Here is a 21577-nt window from a genome sequence, read left to right on the forward strand (position 1 = left end):
AGCCCAGGGTCCCGTTTATGAATAGCAGCCGGGACCGACCCGGTGTGATGCGGGGTCACGGTGTAACCCCGTTTTTAACACCGGGAGCGGGCTTAGGACGTACAGGTACGTCCTAAGTCCTTAAGGGGTTAAAGGGGGTGAGTACTAACAAATGCTACAGTTTATTTTAGCATATTAGATACATACAGCAATCAGTGAGATCTTGGTAATACCCCTTTTAACTATCCCATTATCCCACAATTCCAGACCACACTGGATGCTGGTGGCAAAATTGGATGACATCTGATCAGGGTACTTTTGTTTTAGAGACCACAGACCAGTTGTTACTTCCCTTTTTACTATTGGGTGGTACTCCCATATATAAGCACAAGTTGTGCTTCCTCAAATACAGTATTATACAGACTTTATATTGCGCAAAGCAGAACAAAAGGGTGCACAGATGCATTCAGGATTTCTTTAGTCTTTTCAGTCGGTATATTGTGGGAATAGTATAACTCCATAAATACTATGACTCATACTGTTAAGCACAATGGTCTGGATTGGGCAAGTTAGATTTTATTTTTTTTTTCTTCTAGGCTAACTTCATGGTTCCCCCATTAGGTCATGGGTGTTAGAACTAGTAGCTGCTATCTCCGTTCTTAGGATTTACTTGGAGGTTTGCACAGCCAAGCTGGGAATTTTAAGTGTGCTTAGAATGTATTGTCTAATGACTTTATTGCTACACTGCTCAAAAAAATAAAGGGAACACTAAGATAACACCTCTAGATCTGATTGAATGAACCAATCGTATGAAATACTTTCATCTTTACATAGTTGAATGTGCTGACAACAAAATCACAAATTATCAATGGAAATCAAATTTATCAACCCGTGGAGGTCTAGATATGGAGTCACACTCAAAATTAAAGTGGAAAACCACACTACAGGCTGATCCAACTTTGATGTAACGTCCTTAAAGTCAAAATGAGGCTCAGTAGTGTGTGTGTGTGTGTGTGTGTGTGTCCGTGTCCTCCATGTGCCCATATGACCTCCCTACAAGGCTTGGGCATGCTCCTGATGAGGTGAGGGATGTCCTCCCAGACCTGGACTAAAGCATCCGCCAAGTCAGTCTGGACAGTCTGGTGCAACGTGGCGTTGGTGGATGGAGCAAGACATGATGTCCCTGATGTGCTCAATCGGATTCAGGTCTGGGGAACGGGCGGGCCAGTCCATAACATTAATGCCTTCCTCTTGCAGGAACTGCTGACGCACATTCCAGCCACAAGAGGTCTAGCATTGTCTTGCATTAGGAGGAACCCAGGGCCTACTGCACCAGCATATGGTCTCACCAGCATATGGTCTCACAAGGGGGCTGAGGATCTCATCTCGGTACCTAATGGCAGTCAGGCTACCTCTGGCAAGCACCTGGAGGGATGTGCGGACCCCCCAAAGAAATGCCACACCGTTACTGACCGACTGCCAAACTGGTCATGCTGGAGGATGTTGCAAGCAGCAGAACGTTCTCCACGGTGTCTCCAGACTCTGTCACATCTGTCAAATGTGCTCAGTGTGAACCTGCTTTCATCTGTGAAGAGCACAGGGTGCCAGTGGGGAATTTGTCAATCTTGTTCTCTGGCAAATGTCCTGCACGATGTTGGGCTGTAAGCACAACCCCCACCTGTGGACGTCGGGCCCTCATACCACCCTCATGGAGTCTGTTTCTGACCGTTTGAGTGGACACATGCACATTTGTGGCCTGCTGGAGGTCATTTTGCTGTGGGCTCTGGCAGTGCTCCTTCTTGCACAAAGGTGGAGGTAGCGGTCTTGCTGCTGGGTTGTTGCCCTCCTACAGCCTCCTCCACTTCTCCTGATGTACTGGCCTGTCTTCTGGTAGCGCCTCCATGCTCTGGACACTACGCTGACAGACACAGCAAACCTTCTTGCCACAGCTCGCATTGATGTGCCACCCTAGATGAGCTGCACTACCTGAGCCACTTTTGTGGGTTGTCATTATAATGATCTGCTCTATATTGTTCATTTGTTTGTAAGGGGAACTGATTTTATACATTTCCTGTCTTTGTGTGCTAGTGGTTTTCTATCTAGCATTGGCTACTAAAAAATATATAATGTAAATATTATGCAAGATATCTGAAAATATTTCTAAAATGTATGCTGTATTGTTCTTCTGTGTTAAATACAAGAAAACTGCCTCAATTGTGCCAGCATCTATTTTTTTTTTTTAAAGAAATATGCAGATATCTATCTCATTGCATGTATATTCTTGTCAACAGGTCAAGAGAGATTTACATCTATGACCAGACTTTATTATAAACAGGCTTCTGCTTGCATAATAATGTTTGACCTCACCAATGCTGACTCTTTCCGAAGTTGTCAAATGTGGAAAAGTGACCTGGACAGTAAGGTGACACTACCAAATGGTGAATCTGTGCCGTGTATATTACTGGCAAATAAGGTAAAATTACATATTAATATAATATATTGTGTGTGTATCTATATGGTGGTTTTATTTGGCAAGTAGACTAGTAACTGCATTAACAACTTAGTTACAAGTATGTGTTTTTCATGGGAGTCTGAAGGGCTTTATTCTTCTTGATGCACATTTTGATTCTGTGGAACAAGCCTGACCAAGGTTTTTACTAATAGGATGCCTGTCAGTTTAGGGGGAGATTCATCAAAATTTGTGCCGAGGAAAAGTCAACCAGATGCCCATAGTAACCAATCTGCTTCATTTTTTAAAAGGCCTCTAAAAAAATGAAAAACTATCTGGTTGCTATGGGTAAATGGTTAACTTTTCCTCAGATTTTGATCTCCCCCATACAGTGTGGCTCCCTGGATGTCCTAAGTCTTCCCTCTGGAAGCAGCCATAAGTCTAGTGTGGGTCTCACATGGGGGTTTGTGCTGGCTTCCACAGATGTCTCCCCCTGGTGTCGGTAGAGTGCAGGCAAAAGCCAACTCTCTAGTCCATGGGCCAGGTGTATGTATGTATGTATGTATGTGTGTGTGTGTGCGTCCGTGCACGCGTATGTTAATTTAAAAAAAAAATCAAGAAACTTCATGGGGGAGATTTATTAACCCCTTCAGGACTCAGCCCTTTTTCACCTTAAGGACTGAGCCCTTTTTCGCAATTCTGACCACCATCGCTTAACGCATTAAGAACTCTAAAACGCTTTTACCAAATATTCTGATTCTGAGATTGTTTTTTCGTGACATATTCTACTTTATTTTGGTGGTAAATTTTCAGCGTTACTTGCATCCTTTTTTGGTGAAAAATCCCAAAATGTCATGACATTTTTGAAAATTTAGCATTTTTCCAACTTTGAAGCTCTTTACTTGTAAGGAAAATGGATATTCCAAATACATTTTATTTTTATTCACAAATACAATATTTCCACTTTATGTTGGCATCATAAAATAGACCTATTTTTACTTTTGAAAAAAATGAGGGCTTCAAAGAAGAGCAGCAATTTCCAAAAATGTCATGAAAATTGCAAAATCTGAAGGGACAGATGTTACAGAACTACAACTCCCAGCATGCCTGGGCAGTCTAGGCATGCTGAGAGTTGTAGTTTGGCAACATCTGGAGCGCTACCGTTTGGGCACCACTGTAACAGTGGTCTCCAAACTGTGACCCTCCAGATGTTGCAAAACTACAACTCCCAGCATGCCCAGACAGCCTTTGGCTGTCTGGGCATGCTGGGAGTTGCAGTTTGGCACCCACTAGGAAGGGCAGCAGTAAATATCGCTTACTGCCCCCTTCCTTTACGCCCCCCCGCCATCGTTTTCCCTACCTGCTCCTGTCTCCAGCGACTATCTGCGGTCCCCACTCCATCTTCTGGACAGGTACCGGCCTCCATCTTCTCCCGTTCTGCCCGACATCCAGGGGTGGGCAGAATGGGGGGTTGCCATGGCAACCCACTGTCCTGCCCTGCCATTGGTCAGAATCAGTTCTGACCAATGGCAGGGGATAGGAGGAGATCGCAGCACTGCGACCTCACTCCTACCCCTCAGTATGATCGGGGCCCGGAATAGCAGAAAATCGCATGTCTGAATTGACATGCGATCTTCTGCGATCGCCGACATGGGGGGGGGAATAATTTCAGCAGGCATCCCGGTCCGGCCCCAACCGGCTAGCGACAGGGACCGGAATTCCCACGGGCATATGCATACGCCCCATGTCCTTAAGGACTCGGGATGCCGGGCATATGCATACGCCCGGCATCCTGAAGAGGTTAAAACCTGTCCGGAGGAAAAGTTGCTGAGTTGCCCATCAGATCATTTCTCATTTTTCAGAGGATTTTTCAAAAATGAAAGTGTTCTGATTGGTTGCAACTTTTTCCTCAAAAGGTTTTGATTAAATGTTGTTTTATTATACATCATGTATCATATATATATCATGTCACTTTTATGTTGAAGTGTCTCCACTTATATTTTTTATTTTGATATAGTAAACATTATTATGATTTGTTGATTATGATTATCATTATATTATATTTACCTAATCACTCATGACAGCAACCTTGGAGAGAAGCTCCCACCGCAGGACAGGAAACCTGGGAATATAAAATCTGACACGCCTCTCCACACCCCAGTTCAGGTTTCCTGTACTCCTGTAGGAGGCCTGGGAGCTGTCTCCATACCTCTCCAAGGGGCTGCAGGTCCTCCGGTAGTGGAGCTCACTGTTTGGCAGAAGTCTCCTCTGGGGAGCATCCTTGAGTCTGCCTGGGGGTCCGGTGGGGTCCCGATAGTCCTCATCTCTGTTCTTCCCCCGGTCTCAGCGGCGTTTAGGAGGTGGGGGCTGTGGAGTATCGGGGTTTCCGTTGGCTCTCCAGTATCTGGGGCAGACGCTGGCGGATGTGCAGTCAGCCCAGCAGCATCACTTCCAGTTCTGGCTCCATTCAAAAGGTGTGCAGATTTCTCCTTGTCGGATTCCCCTATGGAGATCTCAGCATCTGGAACCCCGTGGACAGTAGGCAGCCAGCCTGCAGCAATATCCACAGCAGCAGAAGCCCGAGCCTGCAGCAGTACAGCAGCCCGCAGCAGAAGTATCCAGTGGCAGCAGTTCCAGCCCACAGCAGCTGAGCAGACAATTCCTGGTTGCCCTGCAGTATTTTGTTTCGTGGCCCAGGAGTCCTCTGCAATTGTTAGCAACCTAAGAGTAATGATATGGGAGGAGAGAGATTCATCCTTAAGGACCCAGCCCAAATATACCTTAAGGACCCGGACATTTTTTGAACATCTGTCCACTGTCACTTTAAGCATAATTAACTCTGGGATGCTTTTACCTTTAATTCTGAGATTGTTTTTTCGTGACATATTCTACTTTGTTAGTGGTAAAATTTTGTCGATACTTCCAAAATTTGATGAAAAAATGGAAAATGTTGCATTTTTTTTTTTTTTACTTTGAAGCTCTCTGCTTATAAGGAAAATGGATATTCCAAATAAATTATATATTGATTCACATAAACAATATGTCTACTTTATGTTTGCATCATAAAGTTGACATGTTTTTACTTTTGGAAGACGTCAGAGGGCTTCAAAGTTCAGCAGCAATTTTCCACAATTTTCAAAAATCTGAATTTTTCAAGAACCACTTCAGTTTTGAAGTGGATTTGAAGGGCTTTCTTATTAAAAATACCCCATAAATGACCCCATTATAAAAACTGCACCCCTAAGAGTATTCAAAATGACATTCAGAAAGTTTAACCCTTTAGGTGTTTCACAGGAATAGCAGCAAAGTGAAGGAGAAAATGCTAAATTTTCATTTTTTACACTTGCATGTTCTTGTAGACCCAGTTTTTGATTTTTTTTTTTTACAAGGGGTAATAGAAGAAAAATCCCCCCAAAATGTGTAACCCAATTTCTCTCTAGTAATATGTGGATGTCAAGTGTTCGGTGGGCTCTCTAGAGTGCTCAGAAGGGAAGGAGCGGGGGGGGGGGGACGCATGTCACATTTAGGAAGCCCCTATGGTTCCAGAACAGCAGAAAACCCCACATGGCATCCCATTTTGGAAACTACACCCCTCAAGGCACGTAACAAGGGGTCCAGTGAGCCTTAACACCCCACAGGTGTTTGACTACTTTTCGTTTAAAGTCGGATGTGTAAATAAAGAGAAAATTTTCACTAAAGTGCAGTTTTTTCCTCCAAATTTATCATTTTTACAAAGGGTAATGGGAGGAAATGCCGCCCAAAATTTGTAACCCCATCTCGGAGTATATAAATACCCCATGTTGGGACGTAAAATGCTCTGCGCGAGAACTACAATGCTCAGAGAAGGAGTCACATTTAGTTTTTGGAAAGCAAATTTTGCTGAAATGGTGTTTGGGGGGGGGCATGTCGCATTTAGGAAGCCCCTAGGGTGCCAGAACAGCAGGAAAAAAACACATGGCATACTATTTTGGAAACTACACCCCTCAAGGAACGTAACAAGGGGTACAGTGAGCCATAACACCTCACAGGTATTTCACAACTTTTTGTGAAAGTTGGATGTGTAAATGTCCCAGCATGCCCAGACAGCAAACTGCTATGTGGGCATGCTAGGAGTTGTAGTTTTGCAAGATCTGGAGAGCGACAGTATAGAGATCATTGTGCAGTGGTCTCAAACTGTAGCTCTCCAGCTGTTGCAAAACTACAAATCCCAGCATGCCTAAACAGCTCTCTGGGCATGCTGGGAGTTGTAGTTTTACAACATCTGGAGGGCTACAGTTTAGAGACCACTCTATAGTGGTCTCAGACTGTAACCCTCCAGATGTTGCTAAGCAACTCACCGGCTTCCGTAGGATCCACGGAGCTGTGTCGCCATCCTCTTCTTCAGTCGATCGTCGCCCGCTGCTGTTGCCGATGGATGAATGGACTTCAGCGCCGGTCCTGTGTCGTTTCCCCGTTCTGCCCCGCCTATTGTGGGTGGGCAGGACGGGGAAACCGAATGTAAAGCCCCCCGCCCCCGATCTGCTATTGGTCATCGCGTTTACCCCACTGGGCATTTTCGCGGGGTGCCTGCTGATCGGTATCGGCATGCCTCCCCGGTCCAGTCTCCACGCAGCGGGGACAGAAATTCCCATGGGCGTATGGATACATCCTATTTCCTCAAGTACCAGAAAGCCAGGGCGTATCCATACGCCCTTGGTCCTTAAGGGGTTAAAGGACTAAGAATTGTTGGGAATGTGGGTGCTTCAGTCTCTGGTCACCCCTGCCATTTCCAGTTCCCCTAGTGTTTAAGAGGAAAATCTTACTCTCTATTCCTCCTCTGATGAAGAGCAAGAAGAGTTTAAATCCAAATTGCTCTTTTCTCCAGAACATACTCCATCAGCTCCTTGAAAGCCTAACGGCTAATCTTGAGGAGAGCAGAGAGACTGTCACGGCTGAAGATGCCCATTATGAAGGCTTAGGCCCAAAGAAGTCCCGTACATTAAATTTGCATAAAAGTATCAGTAAAATAATTAAGGAATGGGAAGATCCTGAGAAGAAATCCTTTTTTTCCCCTAATCTCCTTTAAAAGGAAGTACCCCTTTTTGAGGAGTCAGTTACTAGGTCATGGGATAGAGCCCAGTAAATTGATACCCCGGTGGCTAAAATGACTAAAAAATCCGCCTTGTCTTTTGAGGATCTAGGAACCCTGTCTGACCCAACGGACAAAAAAAGCAGAGTTCTTTAACAAAAAGACCTGGGAGGCGGCCACAGCTTCTATCCGAAAAAATTTAGCTGCTACATGTGTTGCTCGCTCCCTAAGAGTCTGGGTTTCACAATTACAATCCTATCTTGTTAACCAGACCCCTAGAGAAGAGATCTTAGAATCCTTAATTGTAATCTCCAAGGCGGTAGATATTTATATTTTATTTTTATTTTGTTTTTTTGGCAGACCCCTTGTTAGATTCTGTGAGATTGGGTGCCAGAGCAGCTGCTTTATCTAATTCTTCTAGGAGAGCCACATGGCTTAGACAGTGGAAGGGTGAAGTGGGCTTAAAAGGCAAACTGTGTTCCATCCCTTGCATTGGAGATCACCTTTTTGGTCCCATCTTAGACAAAGAATTTGAGAAGGCTTATGATAGGAAGAAAGGATTTCCCACCCAGGGTCGTGCCCCCAATTCCTTTTGTAGCAAAAATCTATCCAGAAAGCCTAATCAGAAGTTTCAGGACAATAGAAAATGTAAAGTCCCTAGCAAAGGTAGAGGTTTCTAAGAGTGGTGGTGTTTATGGAGGGAGCTTGGGTCCATTTACAGTACAAAGTCCTTCCCTTTTGGGGTCTCTCAGGCCCCAAGGGTATTGACCAAAGTGATGGTGGAGGTGGCAGCTTTCATAAGAACCCAAAACATTCTGTTAGTTCCATATCTGGACGATATACTGATTTGTATCAGACTCCTCAGAAACCCTTCATTTGCACATTCAAGTAGTTTGCTCCATACTGAAAGATCTAGGTTGGAATCTAAGTCAAACTTTAACCCCTTCCAGGCAGTGTGTTTTCTTAGGCATTCTTCTGGATTTGGTGTCGCAGGTTTCCCTCCTGCCTCTAACCAAACAGATCCTCATCAAAGACAGAGTAGAAGTTATTTTCCTGTCTTACCTATACACCTTCAGGGAAGCAATGTCAGTACTAGGTCTCATGACTTTCTTGTATTGTAGCAGTGAAATGGGCTCAGTACAGATCCAGGATGCTACAGACAGATATCTTTGTAAAGTGTGATGGCAATCCCTCATCACTAAACCAAAAAATGTCCCTTTCCGCAAAAGCAAGAGTCTCCTTGATATGGTGGAAGAACCCCGACAACCTATCTCAAGGGGTACCCTGGTCTCCCTTTTCGGTAATAAGTATTACTACAGACTTCAGTCCTTGGGGTTGGGGTGCCTCCTGTGGCCAGCATCTCCTTCAAGGCAGATGGTCTCCTCAGATGTATCAGTTCACATAAAATTACAAAGAGCTCTATGCAGTGTTCCAGGCAATATCTCTGCGTATCCCTCAAATTCAAGGATGTGCTGATATATTCAGACAACGCCACCAAAAAAAGACGAAAAAAACGGGGGGGGGGGGGGGGGGGTGGGGCAGGGTGTTGGGGGGTCAAGATCAGACTCCCTGTTAAATCTCTCCTTCCAGATTTTTTTTTCCCTAGCAGAAGCCAGGTTGGCATCTCTCTCTCTGAAGTTCATTTGAAAGGGGAAGACAACAAGGTGGCAGAGTTCATCTTCAGTCCGAATGGTGTCCAAACAAGAAGATATTTGCAATAATAGGAAAGGTTTGAAAAATCTCTTTGCTTCCAGAAATGGGAAGAATCACAGGTTCTACAGTGCATAGTGAAAGTATTCGGCCCCCTTGAACTTTTCGACCATTTGCCACATTTCAGGCTTCAAACATTAAGATATAAAACTGTAATTTTTTGTGAAGAATCAACAAGTGGAACGAAATTTGTTGGACATTTCAAACTCTTTTAACTAATCAAAAACTTAAATTGGGTGTGCAACATTATTCAGCCCTCTAAGTTTAATACTTTGTAGCGCCACATTTTGCTGCAAAATTTTTGCCCATTCCTCCTTGCAAAACAGTATGAGCTCAGTGAGGTTGGATGGAGAGCGTTTGTGAACAGCAGTTTTCAGTTCTTTCCACAGATTCTCGATTGGATTCAGGTCTGGACTTTGACTTGGCCATTCTAACACCTGGATATGTTTTTGTGAACCATTCCATTGTAGATTTTGCTTTATGTTTTGGATCATTGTCTTGTTGGAAGACAAATCTCCGTCCCAGTCTCGGGTCTTTTGCAGACTCAATCAGGTTTTCTTCCAGAATGGTCCTGTATTTGGCTCCATCCATCTTCCCATCAATTTTAACCATCTTCCCTGTCCCTGCTGAAGAAAAGTAGGCCCAAACCATGATGCTGCCACCACCATGTTTGACGGTGGGGATGGTGTGTTCAGGGTGATGAGCTGTGTTGCTTTTATGCCAAACATAACGTTTTGCATTGTTGCCAAAAAGTTTGATTTTGGTTTCATCTGACCAGAGCACCTTCTTCCACATGTTTGTCTCCCAGGTGGCTTGTGGCAAACTTTAAACGACACTTTTTATGGATATCTTTTTAAGAAATGGCTTTCTTCTTGCCACTCTTCCATAAAGGCCAGATTTGTGCAGTATATGACTGATTTTTTTGTCCTATGCGCAGAGTCTCCCACATCAGCTGTAGATCTCTGCAGTTCATCCAGAGTGATCATTGGCCTCTTGGCTGCATATCTGATCAGTCTTCTCCTTGTATGAGCTGAAAGTTTAGAGGGACGGCCAGGTCTTCGTAGATTTGCAGTGGTCTGATACTCCTTCCATTTCAATATTATCGCTTGCACAGTGCTCCTTAGGATGTTTAAAGCTTGGGAAATGTTTTTGTATCCAGATCCGGTTTTAAACTTCTCCACAAGAGTATCTCGGACCTGCCTGGTGTGTTCCTTGTTCTTCATGATGCTCTCTGTGCTTTAAACAGACCTCGGAGACTATCACAGTGCAGGTGCATTTATACGGAGACTTAATTACACACACAGGTGGATTCTATTTATCATTAGTCATTTAGGTCAACATTGGATCATTCAGCGATCCTCACTGAACTTCTGGAGAGAGTTTGCTGCACTGAAAGTAAAGGGGTGGAATAATTTTGCACGCCCAATTTTTCAGTTTTTTATTTGTTAAAGTTTGAAATATCCAATAAGTTTCGTTCCACTTCATGATTGTGTCCCTGTTGTTGTTGTTGTTGTTGTTGTTGTTCTTGTTGTTGTTTCTTCACAAAAAATTTACAGTTTTATATCTTTATATTTTGAAGCCTGAAATGTGGCAAAAGGTCGATAAGTTCAAGGGGGCTGAATACTTTCACTATGCACTGTATATTCTCAACCCTCTGGATTATCCGACAGCAGTAGACTCCTTCTGCCAGACAGGCAGGATCTACTGTACCAGGGACCAGTTCATCATCCTCAGTCGGCTCACCTTCATCTAACAGCCTGGATGCTGAAAGATCAATTCTAAAAGCTAGAGGCCTGTCTGACCAAGTAATAAACACCTTACTTGCAAGTAGGAATGACTTAACATCCGCCATATACCTAAGAACATGGAGAGCCTCCTTTAAGAGTAGTGGCAACTACAGTCGATCCATCTGGATTCGATACTTTAAAGTTGCACCATTTTACTAATAAAAATTGCCTTTTATACGCTTTGGCAATTTTCTTCAATTCCTAAGGAAGGCGCCGTCCGGATTGTCCATATCTTTTATCCTAACCGCACAATAACTGCCGACACAGCAACAATCAGATTGCACTGTTGAAAAGGGGTTGCATGCTATTCTTACACTCAAATATGCTATAACTCTTATGAAAATGTGAACACAGCCTATAGCCAGAACACAGAAAGTGTGTGTGTATGGTATGTGTATATAGTATGGTATGGTATGGTATATGTATGTTATATGTATAATTATTATTTTTATTTTTTTCTCTACCACTCTTGTGTTTTTTATTTTAGGAAATCTGAAGATAACTAAAGTCTTTTTATTTTTTATTCAGTGTGATCTTTCACAGTGGGCAGTAACCAAAGAGCAGATTGATAAATTCAGTAAGGAAAATAATTTTATTGGATGGACAGAGACCTCTGTTAAGGAAAATAAAAACATCAATGAATCAATGAGGTGAGCCTACCACTCTTCGATGTAAAATGTTAGGGAAGGTGTATGGTTCCACTTTATCTTATTCCATATCCAAAGTATGGGGATAAGATGTCTGATAGAGGACATGAATGGAGGGGGCGAGATGTCACAGCCACCTGAAGCTGGCGTTCAGAACTCCAGAGTGTGGGGCCGGCAATCGCAGGGTGGGTGCCAACTACTGGGCCCACCACGATCAAACGACATATCCCCTATGCTTTGAATAGGAGATAAGATGTCTTGAGGTGGCGTACCATTTAAGCTGCAAATCATAGTAAAACTCAGAAGTTGTATGCAAGGGTATATACAGTATCTCACATAATTGAGTACACCCCATTTGAACTATTTTATCTTATGTGATGACTACAATGTATAGTAGTGAGTGTATACTGTATAACAGTGTTAAATGTTGCTGTCCCCTCAAAATAACTCCACACACAGCCAATAATTTCATGTCATCTAATTGGTTAAAGGCAGACAACGCTGATGTCCACCATTAGTGGAGAGTCCCCGGCTGTAATCACCCAAAACTCGGCTTTTTTTTTTTTTTGTACGTTTTTATAGCTGCTCCGTGAATGTTTGATGCTATGAATGAAGTTGCTCACTGTAGTGCCGTAGATTTATTGCGCATGCTCTTAAGGGGTAATCTACAAAGGACACACAACAATGTTTAACCCCTTAGTGACATCAACCCACTTCATACACAGTGGGTGCCAGCTGCTATCAACAGCTAGAGTCAATAGCAACCCAGGCATTTAGGTAGTTGTCTGACAGTTTGTTGCGCTGTGAGGGTTCAGATAAGCAGCCCTAAACTCAATCATGGGGTCACCAATTGGTTGCTATAGCAGCTGGAGGGCTTCTGAAGTACTGCAGTGTACTGTATAAAAAATAAAGTTTACAGATGTGAAAAAAGCATAAAAATGAATGCTTTATGAACATCCATAGAGATAAAAAATCAAAGCAGATCGTGTATATAAAAGCACGATTCTCAAGGTTGTAATACAATAAACCTTGGATAACAAATACTTATCAAAGCCTAAGTTCACCTACTCAATCAAGAAAAACACCTGTGCATTGAGGACAGCAACATTAAACACTGACATTATACAACTTAACTTGCCTAAATAGCACTGTATATTAGCTTGCAAATGATAGCATAGTTCTTAAACTCTATTGTCTATTTTGTGCACAGGTAAAACTACAGGGGGAGATTTAAAGGAAAAGTTTTTTTGATTTTATATATATATATGTATGTATGTATGTATGTATGTATGTATATATATATGTATATATGTATGTATGTATGTGTGTGTATAGAGAGGGATAGATAGAGGTATAGATATAGAGATATGTGTGTATGTATATGTATGTATATGTATGTATATGTATGTATATGTATGTATATGTATGTATATGTATGTATATGTATGTATATGTATGTATATGTATGTATATGTATGTATATGTGTGTATATGTGTGTATATGTATGTATATGTATGTATATATGTGTGTGTATATATATATATATATATATATATATATATATATATTTATATTTATATATATATATATTTATATATATGTATATATATATATGTATATGTATATATATATATATATATATATATATATAATATATAATATATAATATATAATATATAATATATAATATATAATATATAATATATAATATATAATATATAATATATAATATATAATATATAATATATAATATATAATATATAATATATAATATATAATATATAATATATAATATATAATATATAATATATAATATATAATATATAATATAAAATATATAATATATAATATATAATATATAATATATAATATAAAATATATAATATAAAATAATATAATATAAGGAGGGAGAATCCTCCAAGGTCTTTGTTTTTCTGTCCCTAAGGTCTGTAGTGGCCAGGGTTTCTTTAGGAGAATGATTAAAGAGCACCTTGGTATATGAACTAGCAGATATCTGCTTAGCTCCTAATCGGGTAGCTTGCCAGGCTTGCTCCTAGATTTAAATTTTCCACCCACCTTCTGCACACTCTGCCTCCATGTTCCACTGTTGCTCTTACACTCCTCTCACATGCCTGTGTGCTGGGTGTTGGTGCTATGTGCCAGGGAAGGTCTGGGGGGGGCCTAATGATTGCAGCCATATTGAAGATGAGGCACGGTTACAGTTTCGGGTGTAAGGCCTGGATAGCCTGTCATTCCTAGAAAGAGGGCTTGGTGGAGCATGGACAGTCTGCATCAGCAGACGAGTCACAAGCCTCAGAGGTTGCTGTCGAGGAACGCGTTGTCCTTGGTGGAGAATACGGAACAGCTGATTAAAGTGGTTCGGGCAGCTATAATTATAGAGTTGCCATCAGAACCCAGGTCAGTGCAGGACGTCATTTGATGGTTTAAGATACCTAGAGTATTCCCATGACCTAATACTGTATCCCAGCTAATTAAAAGTGGGAAAATCCCAACAAGGGTTTCATCCCCAGAGCAATCAAAATTCATTTTTTTTTTTTTTGTTTTTTGTTTTGTTTGAGGATTTAGTCATGAAGGCTTGGTATCAGCCACCTAAGATATAGGTGTGATTGTTAAGGTATGAAAAATGGGTTTGAGGAACTAGAGATTTTGAAAGACCCTAAAGGTTTTTCTGAAAATGGCCTGGGAGACAGCAGTTGTGGTCCTTTAACCCAGCATTGCAGGCACATCTGTGGCAAGGCCTGTTAGAATGGTTAGACAAGCTAGCTGTGAATATACAAAATAGGATGCCTTGGGAACAGCTATTTTCCTCCCTTCCCCCAATTAACAAGGCGGTGGCTTTTCTAACTGATTCCTCTTAAAGGGGTATTCTGGTGGAAACCCCCTTTTTTTTTATTTTATTTTTTTTAATTAACCTCCTAAGGACGCAGGGCGTACCTGTATGCCCTGCGCACAGTCCCAGTATTTAAAACGGGGTCATGCCATGAACCCACATCATACCGGATCAGTCCTGGCTGCTTATGATAGCCGGGACCCTGAGCTAATAGCGTGCAGCACAGATAGTTGTGCCGTGTGCTATTAACCCTTCAGACGCGGCAATCAAAGTTTATCACTGCGTCTAAAACTAAAGTGAAAGCTTCCTGGCAGCTCAGTCGGGCTGATCGGGACTATCGCGATAAAATCAGCGCCCGTTCTTGCTGCCGACAGTGTCTCGCGCATATGCGCTCGGGGCTGGGAGCGGGCGCCATTAGGGACCGGGCTGTATTTTACTTTGGCGGCCCGGTGCGCTTTGGCTCCTCCCACCCAGGCCGCCGAAGCCTGCATAAGGGCGCGAACTAAGCCCCAATCAGGGCTGTGCGCGTGCATAGGGGGTTATGACAGGGCCAATCACAGAGCCCTTGCGTTTAGCACAGCCCCCTCTGGCCATTGGTTCAGAGGTTTTCTCATCTCCTCCACAGTTCTCATGGGCATTGCAACATGCTAATCGCAGCTGCCTTAGGGACACAGCTTGGGTGTGACTGTTCAGTTTTTGCTTAGTCCGTGCCCAGTACTGTTCCTCCCTCCACACAGATAAATAGCCCCTTAGTTATCTATTACACTTGTAAGGCTGTAACTCAAATGTCAGGTTCTGCTGAACCCACTTGTTTTGCCTGCACCACTGCTCCCCCAGACCCCCCCCCCCCCCCTGCTATTTCTACCCCGGTTGCTCTTTAGACCCAGTGGGTTCGGCCGCCCCTTCAACCTGGGGTTCCTCCCTCTCCCAGTCTATATCTAACTTTGCTCAGGTCTCCCATTCTGGGGTGACTGCCTTGGAGAGGCCCTCCTACACCAGCCCTCCAGAGGGACCCGCTCTTGCAGCATCATAGGGGTGTTTCATTTGACTCATTCCCCCGAGTCTTTTGACAGGCAAGGGTGTTCCCCCTCGCAGGCATCGCCCCGTTACTCAGACCTGTAGCATGCGTCGCTCCCCCAGAGGACTCTCCCATGGTCGCCGCTCTGGCACTCCAGACCTGCGTTCCAGGTCAGTCTCCCTCTCTTCCAGGGCCACCTCACACGTTCCCATTCACCTGGTGAACTTGTGGATGAAGTTTCTGATTCGGCCTCTGATTCAGAGGACCGCACGGATATGTCGGACATGGTGCACTCATTGGTTTCGGCCATAAGGGACGCCTTCCATCTAGAGGACCCAGGAACTTCGGACGTGGCTCCAGAAGTTTCCTTTCATCGTGCCCAACCTCTAGGGCTGCCTCACCTGGTTCCCATTCACCTGGAGAACTTGTGGAGGAGGTTTCAGATTCGGCCTCCGACTCAAAGGAACACACGGATGCTCGATGTGGTGTACTCATTGATTTCGGCCATAAGAGACACCTTCCATCTAAAGGACCCAGGAACTTCTGACGTGGTTCCAGAAGTCTCCTTTCTCCGTGCCTGACCGGCACCCAAGACTTTCAGCTCACGCTGAATTTTACGCCCTGCTGGTATCCACCTGGAGGCACCCTGACAAGAAGTTTTAGGAAACGAAGGTTCAAGCACGGTATCCCTTTGCCAAGGACCTCATTGCTCAGTGGACCTCCTCTCCAACTGTGGATCTGCCAGTCTCCCGCCTCTCTAAGGCGCCTACCCGGCCGTTGGCTACTGCGGCTGCCTTCAAGGATCCAGCGGACATTAAGGTGGAGACTTTGGCAAACTTTGCCTTTGAGACAGCAGGTTCTTCCTGCTTTTGCTTCGGCCTGGGAGTCAAGGGCCTTTTCAGTATGGTCTCCCATCTGTCAGGGTAGTCTTCATCCCTCTGGAGGATATATTCAATCTAGCTCTCCGATGCTCCGCAGCTGGAGATTGTGTTCTGCTTCCATGCGCAGCCACTGTGCTGCCTTTGCCACAAGCTACCTGGTAGCCACCGTCCCTCCATGTGGCTTAAAGCCTGGAATGTGGACGCGGCCTTCAGGAAGTCAGGCGACAGGCGGAAAAGAGTTCTTTATTACCTCTGGATAAGTCTCACGGAACCGCTTTCCGTCGTAAGTCCTCCTTCCGTTTCTGCGGACCTTTGGTACCAACAAAGGGTCCAGACGGGCGCCTTCACAGGAAGAGGGCTCCCTCCTTCCGGACCTGTCCCTCCCGGAGGTCAGCTATCCGTTCCGGCCGTTTTGTGGCCCCATCAGGCACCCGTAGGCCTTCCTCGGTCTGAAGGGTCGCCCCCACCTGCCGACCTTTCTCTGGTGGTTGGTCGCCTCTTACTCTTCTGGGATGCCTGGACCACGCACAATCAGGATTCCTGGGTCAGGGATGTGGTAGTCAACGGATACAGGATCGAATTTGCTTCCCTTCCATGGGATTGCCTTTTATTTCCTGGACCCTCCGATTCCTCTCTTTAGCGAAGGCAGTTCGGGGCACGCTCCAGCTCCTTTTTTATCTAGGGAGTAATTGTCCCGGTTCTTTCAGGGGAACTTTTTCAAGGTTTATTCCAACCTTTTTGTGATCCCCCAAGAAAGGCGTTTCTGTTCACCTAATCTTGGTTCTAGAGTATCTCAGCCAGCATCATCTGCTTTCCCATCCCGAATGGAGTCTCTCCGTTCAGTGCTGGCGTTCCTGGGAATTTTCGTTCCTTGGTGGACATCAAGGATGCCTCCACATCTCATTGTTTCCCGGTCATCAGCGGTACCTCCGCTTTGCAGTTCCGGACGGTCATTTCTATTGTGGCTCTCCATTTCGGTCTGACCACTTCTCCTCGGACCTTTACCAAAGGCCTGGCGCCTGTGATAGCCCTTTTATGGACAACAGTTGTTTCCGTGATTCCTTACTAGTACGACCTCCTGATCAGAGCTCCAGCCAGGGCCCAGATCCTGGAGAGTCTTAGTCTCAACCTCCAGACCTTGTCTCACTTCGGTTGGATGGTCAATCGGGACAAGTCCAACCGCTCTCCAGGGGCTCCAGTTCGACGCACCCTCTGCCTAGGCTCCAATCGGCTGACTCTCTTATCAAGAGTCCGATGACTTCGGCACCCTGCTCCAGTTTCCATTCGCTTTTGCATGGATGTCCTGGGTTGGTTAGCGGTGGCCATGGAGGCAGTGCCATTTTGCCCAGTTTCATCACAAACTTCTTCACTGGTGATTCTCTTCCGGTGGGACAGGTCTCCATTGTCTCTCGACTGCAAGATAGTTCTCTCTCGACAGTCTTGTCGGTCCCTTCTATGGTGGCTTCGTTTCCCCCGTTTTTTTTTTTTTTTTTTATTTTTTTTTTTTTTTTTCAGGGCTGCTCCTTCCTGCCCGTTTTCCTGCCCCTGTTTTCCTTGGTCCCCCGAGAAGCCCTTTTCCCCTTCAACATGTAGGGCCTAGGGCAATCCTTTCTTTGCTTGCTTCTTGGGAAATTTCCTTCTGGGCGGAACTCAGTTTTCCGGCCATCTCAGCTATCTTCATTCCGGGCGTCTCTCTTGGTCGGGCTTTGCCCTACCTTACCGTTTTATTGGTTGGGCTTTGCCCTACCTTATGTTTCCTCCCTTTCCTCTCTTTTCTGGGCCGTGAGGAAACTATCAGCAGAGGGCGTTTCCGCCATTCTTGTGGCCCAGCTTAGCCCCGGCGGGCGTGGTACGTCATCATGGTCAGGCTCTTGAACGACTTAACGCTGCGCCTTCTCTATCGTCTAGACCTCTTATCTCAGGTCTTCTGTGCCACCCCTATTTACAGTCTCTGCTTTGGACGGCGTGGCAGTTGAGACAGCGGTTCTGAGGACCTTTCAGGTTTCTCTTCCCATGTGGTTCGCACCATGCTGAGGGCACACAAGCCTTCCTCTGCAAGATTTACCACCATACCTGGCAGTCTTATTTTGTTGGTGTGAAACTCAGCCTTTTTTTTTTCTCCGGTCGTGGTTTTCCTTCCCCGACCCCTTTCCCTTTCCAGTCGGGGCTGGCCCAAGGTTTGGCTTTCAACTCCCTTAAGGGTCAAAGGTTCGACCCTTTCCATTCTTTTTCAATATCCTCTGGTGTTCAATTGTTATGTCCGAACCTGGTTCAGGGAGTGGCACAAGCTGCCCCTCCCTATCATCCCCTTCTTTCCCTTGGGACTTACACTTGGTCTTGGGTGCCCTGCGAGGTGCCCCTTTTGAACCTCTCAGGGAAAATTTTCTTCGCCTCCTTCCCTGGAAGGTGGCGTTCCTTATTGCTCTTACCTCTGTTAGGAGGGGTCAGAGCTAGCAGCTCTCTCCTGCCGTTCTCCCTCCCTGGTTGTATACCAGGACAAGTTGTTTTCCGTCCAGGTCCGTCCTTCTTACCTGAGATGGTTTTGATTTTTTCCCCTCAATGAGGACATCGTCCTACCGTCCTTTTGTCCGGCCCCTTCTCATCTCTGGGAGCGTTTGCTCCACCACTTGGTTGTGGTGAGGGCTGTTCGGACTTGTTTCTCAGTCACACTTTTCTTTCGAAAGAAAAGAGGACAGCGCCTCGCGTATTACCCAAGATACCGTGGTCCCTGAATGACTTAGGGCAAAGGGGGGCTCTTTAAAATGGCTGTTCACCTGACCACGTAGAATATGCGCATATAACCCCTATGGGGTATGAAAAGATCCTCTGAGTTCAAACTGCTGGGCCCAAGGTACAAATGGGTAGAAGAGAACTTCAATAAACCTTGTCAGAAGGCGCTGTTCAGAACATCAGAAGAATCAGGTGGAAGCCAGATCAAGATGAAAGTGCTAGGATGCACTATATTTAAATACCAAATAGACTCGTTTCGGAGGATCATACCTCCTTCCTCAGAATGGCATACAGTATAGCATTGCAAGGTGTTTTATATACAATATAACAAGGAAGTACAAGTGATGGGAGGGATCACAATTAAAAACACAAAATAATGCAATAATAAAAATAGAACAATGAATGAATTATAGGTAGCAGATTATATAGACAAGAAGATATATGCATTTAATAGAAATTGCAATGCGTTTTCACTTAAAAACAAGAGCTAAGAAGCAAGGACTAAAGGTCAAAGCAAGCCCCGCTCCCGTGCACCGGCAGTACTGCACGAGAGCGAGGCTTGTCATAATTTAAACCTAAACATAGTATGTTTAAAACTGTCAGGCCACGTGCAGCTCCGATCTAGAGAGGCAGAAGCGGAGGAGCTGGTTTCCAGGGACGCGCCGTGGTGGTAAGCGGCGACCACGTGGTGCAGCTGAACCAATCGGAGAAGAGGAGTGGAACAACTCTCCTAAAGTAAACAACGCGTATGATGTGAATGAATTAGCGCAGGGGAGAAGCCACGTGACCGCAGCAAACAGACGACGGCGGTCCTGTGGGAAAATAGAGAGATAAAAGTTAGAAACATGAGACAATTTATATACCAATATGAAACAAAATATACATACAGAGTAGTGTAGATAGTGGTGATTGTAATATATAAGCTTCAAAGTGAATGGGCACATAGTAATCATAACAGAAGATGTATTGAGGGGTACAGAAAGATACCACAGACAAATCTACAAAGGAGCTGAATGGGTGAGTGACATACTTATAAAAAAAAAATCTGAGTAAAAATAGTATAAATATGCATTAAAATGCAAATGGTTATTGGAGTGGGAGTAGGTAATTTATAATATCATAATAAAATTAATTTAAAATAACTGGGTTAAAAAATGATGATGAATTCAATAAATAATCAATCCAAATGACGTGAATAAAAATTACATAGAGGTCAACAGATATGCATTAATAATAAAGTGCAAATTGCTCATTTGTAAAAATAAAATATAATCTGTATCTAAATAAATAAACATGCAGATAGTCTATAGACGAATAGATACTAATAATAATACATGTATAAATATAGATAAAAAAACATGGGTTATATAAAAAAATATATATCTATCTTATATATATGTGTATGTATGTTCTCAATATTTATAAAAATATTAGTAATAAATAGTGGTTATATAACCGGATTAAATCCATATTGTGATTCTATAAAAGACATCTGTGTAAAAATATTAATATAAAAAATATATATAAAAATACAATGCATGAAGTAAACAGATAAGCGCATAGAACTCATAAGACACACATATAAGCCATAAAGTTGTGAATAATTATAATGAACTCTCAATTAGTTCATTTAAACCAAGTGGCATGAGTGAGTGCAGCTTATAAATCCAGTAATTTTCACGTCTTTTTAATGCAGAGAATCGATGGGGATTATCTTTAGAAATGCCTTCAATTGGGGTGATAGAGAGAACCCCAAAGTCAGTTATGCCGCTCAACCAGATGACGTGACACAATGTTGTAAAAAATAAAAACTAATTTAGTATTGCTTCTATGCTTATTGACTCTATCACGAAGGCATTGTATAGTCCGCCCAACATATTGCAGGCCACAAGTGCACTGTATAAGGTAAATAACATATTTCGAGTTGCAGTTCAAGAATGATTTAATTGGAAAGGACTCATGGGTGACTTTTTGTTAGAGATGACTTCACAGCATTTACATCGTGAATTACCACATTTGAAGCTCCCTAATTTACTAAGGAAGGTGTCACTATTCTGTATTTCACTTTTTAACCTGCTTGGAGCCAGAATGTTTCTGAGGGTACGATTCCTCCTGAAAGTTACTCACTCCTGGTTTAGAGGGCAAATGAGGCTTGAGAAAGGGGTCCTGTAGCAGGATGTGCCAATGTTTGTTGATTTTTCTGATGTCTCTATTTTCTTTACAAAAAGTAGTGATAAAATGAATTGACCACTCCTTATTAGAATCGACATTGGGTGGTATATGGTTGTTATTATTACTATTATTAGAGTTACGACTGGGTAACAAACACTCTTGTTGGCTGAGATCACTAGCTCTTGTATAAGCAGATTCAATAAGTCGTTTGGGATACCTTTTGGCCCCAAATCTGGCTTTAAGAATATTACTTTGGTCTTGAAAGTCTGATGTAGAGGAACAGT

The 21577-nt window shown here is 43.6% G+C and overlaps 1 protein-coding gene across 4 annotated transcripts in view; it reads left to right on the plus strand.

The window, feature by feature from the left end:
• Positions 1–21577, plus strand: part of RAB29 (RAB29, member RAS oncogene family) — a 40256-nt gene that overhangs the window by 10786 nt on the left and 7893 nt on the right. For 3 of the 4 annotated variants that reach the window (XM_056558031.1, XM_056558032.1, XM_056558034.1), the window contains 2 exons: positions 2271–2452; positions 11522–11643. In XM_056558031.1, coding sequence (XP_056414006.1) covers positions 2271–2452; positions 11522–11643 — 304 coding nt within the window. Of the gene's footprint in view, positions 1–2270; positions 2453–11521; positions 11648–21577 lie in introns of those variants that run through there. The other variant, XM_056558033.1, reaches the window with a different exon arrangement.

Source organism: Hyla sarda, chromosome 2, assembly GCF_029499605.1.
Source record: "Hyla sarda isolate aHylSar1 chromosome 2, aHylSar1.hap1, whole genome shotgun sequence".
NCBI lineage: Eukaryota > Metazoa > Chordata > Amphibia > Anura > Hylidae > Hyla > Hyla sarda.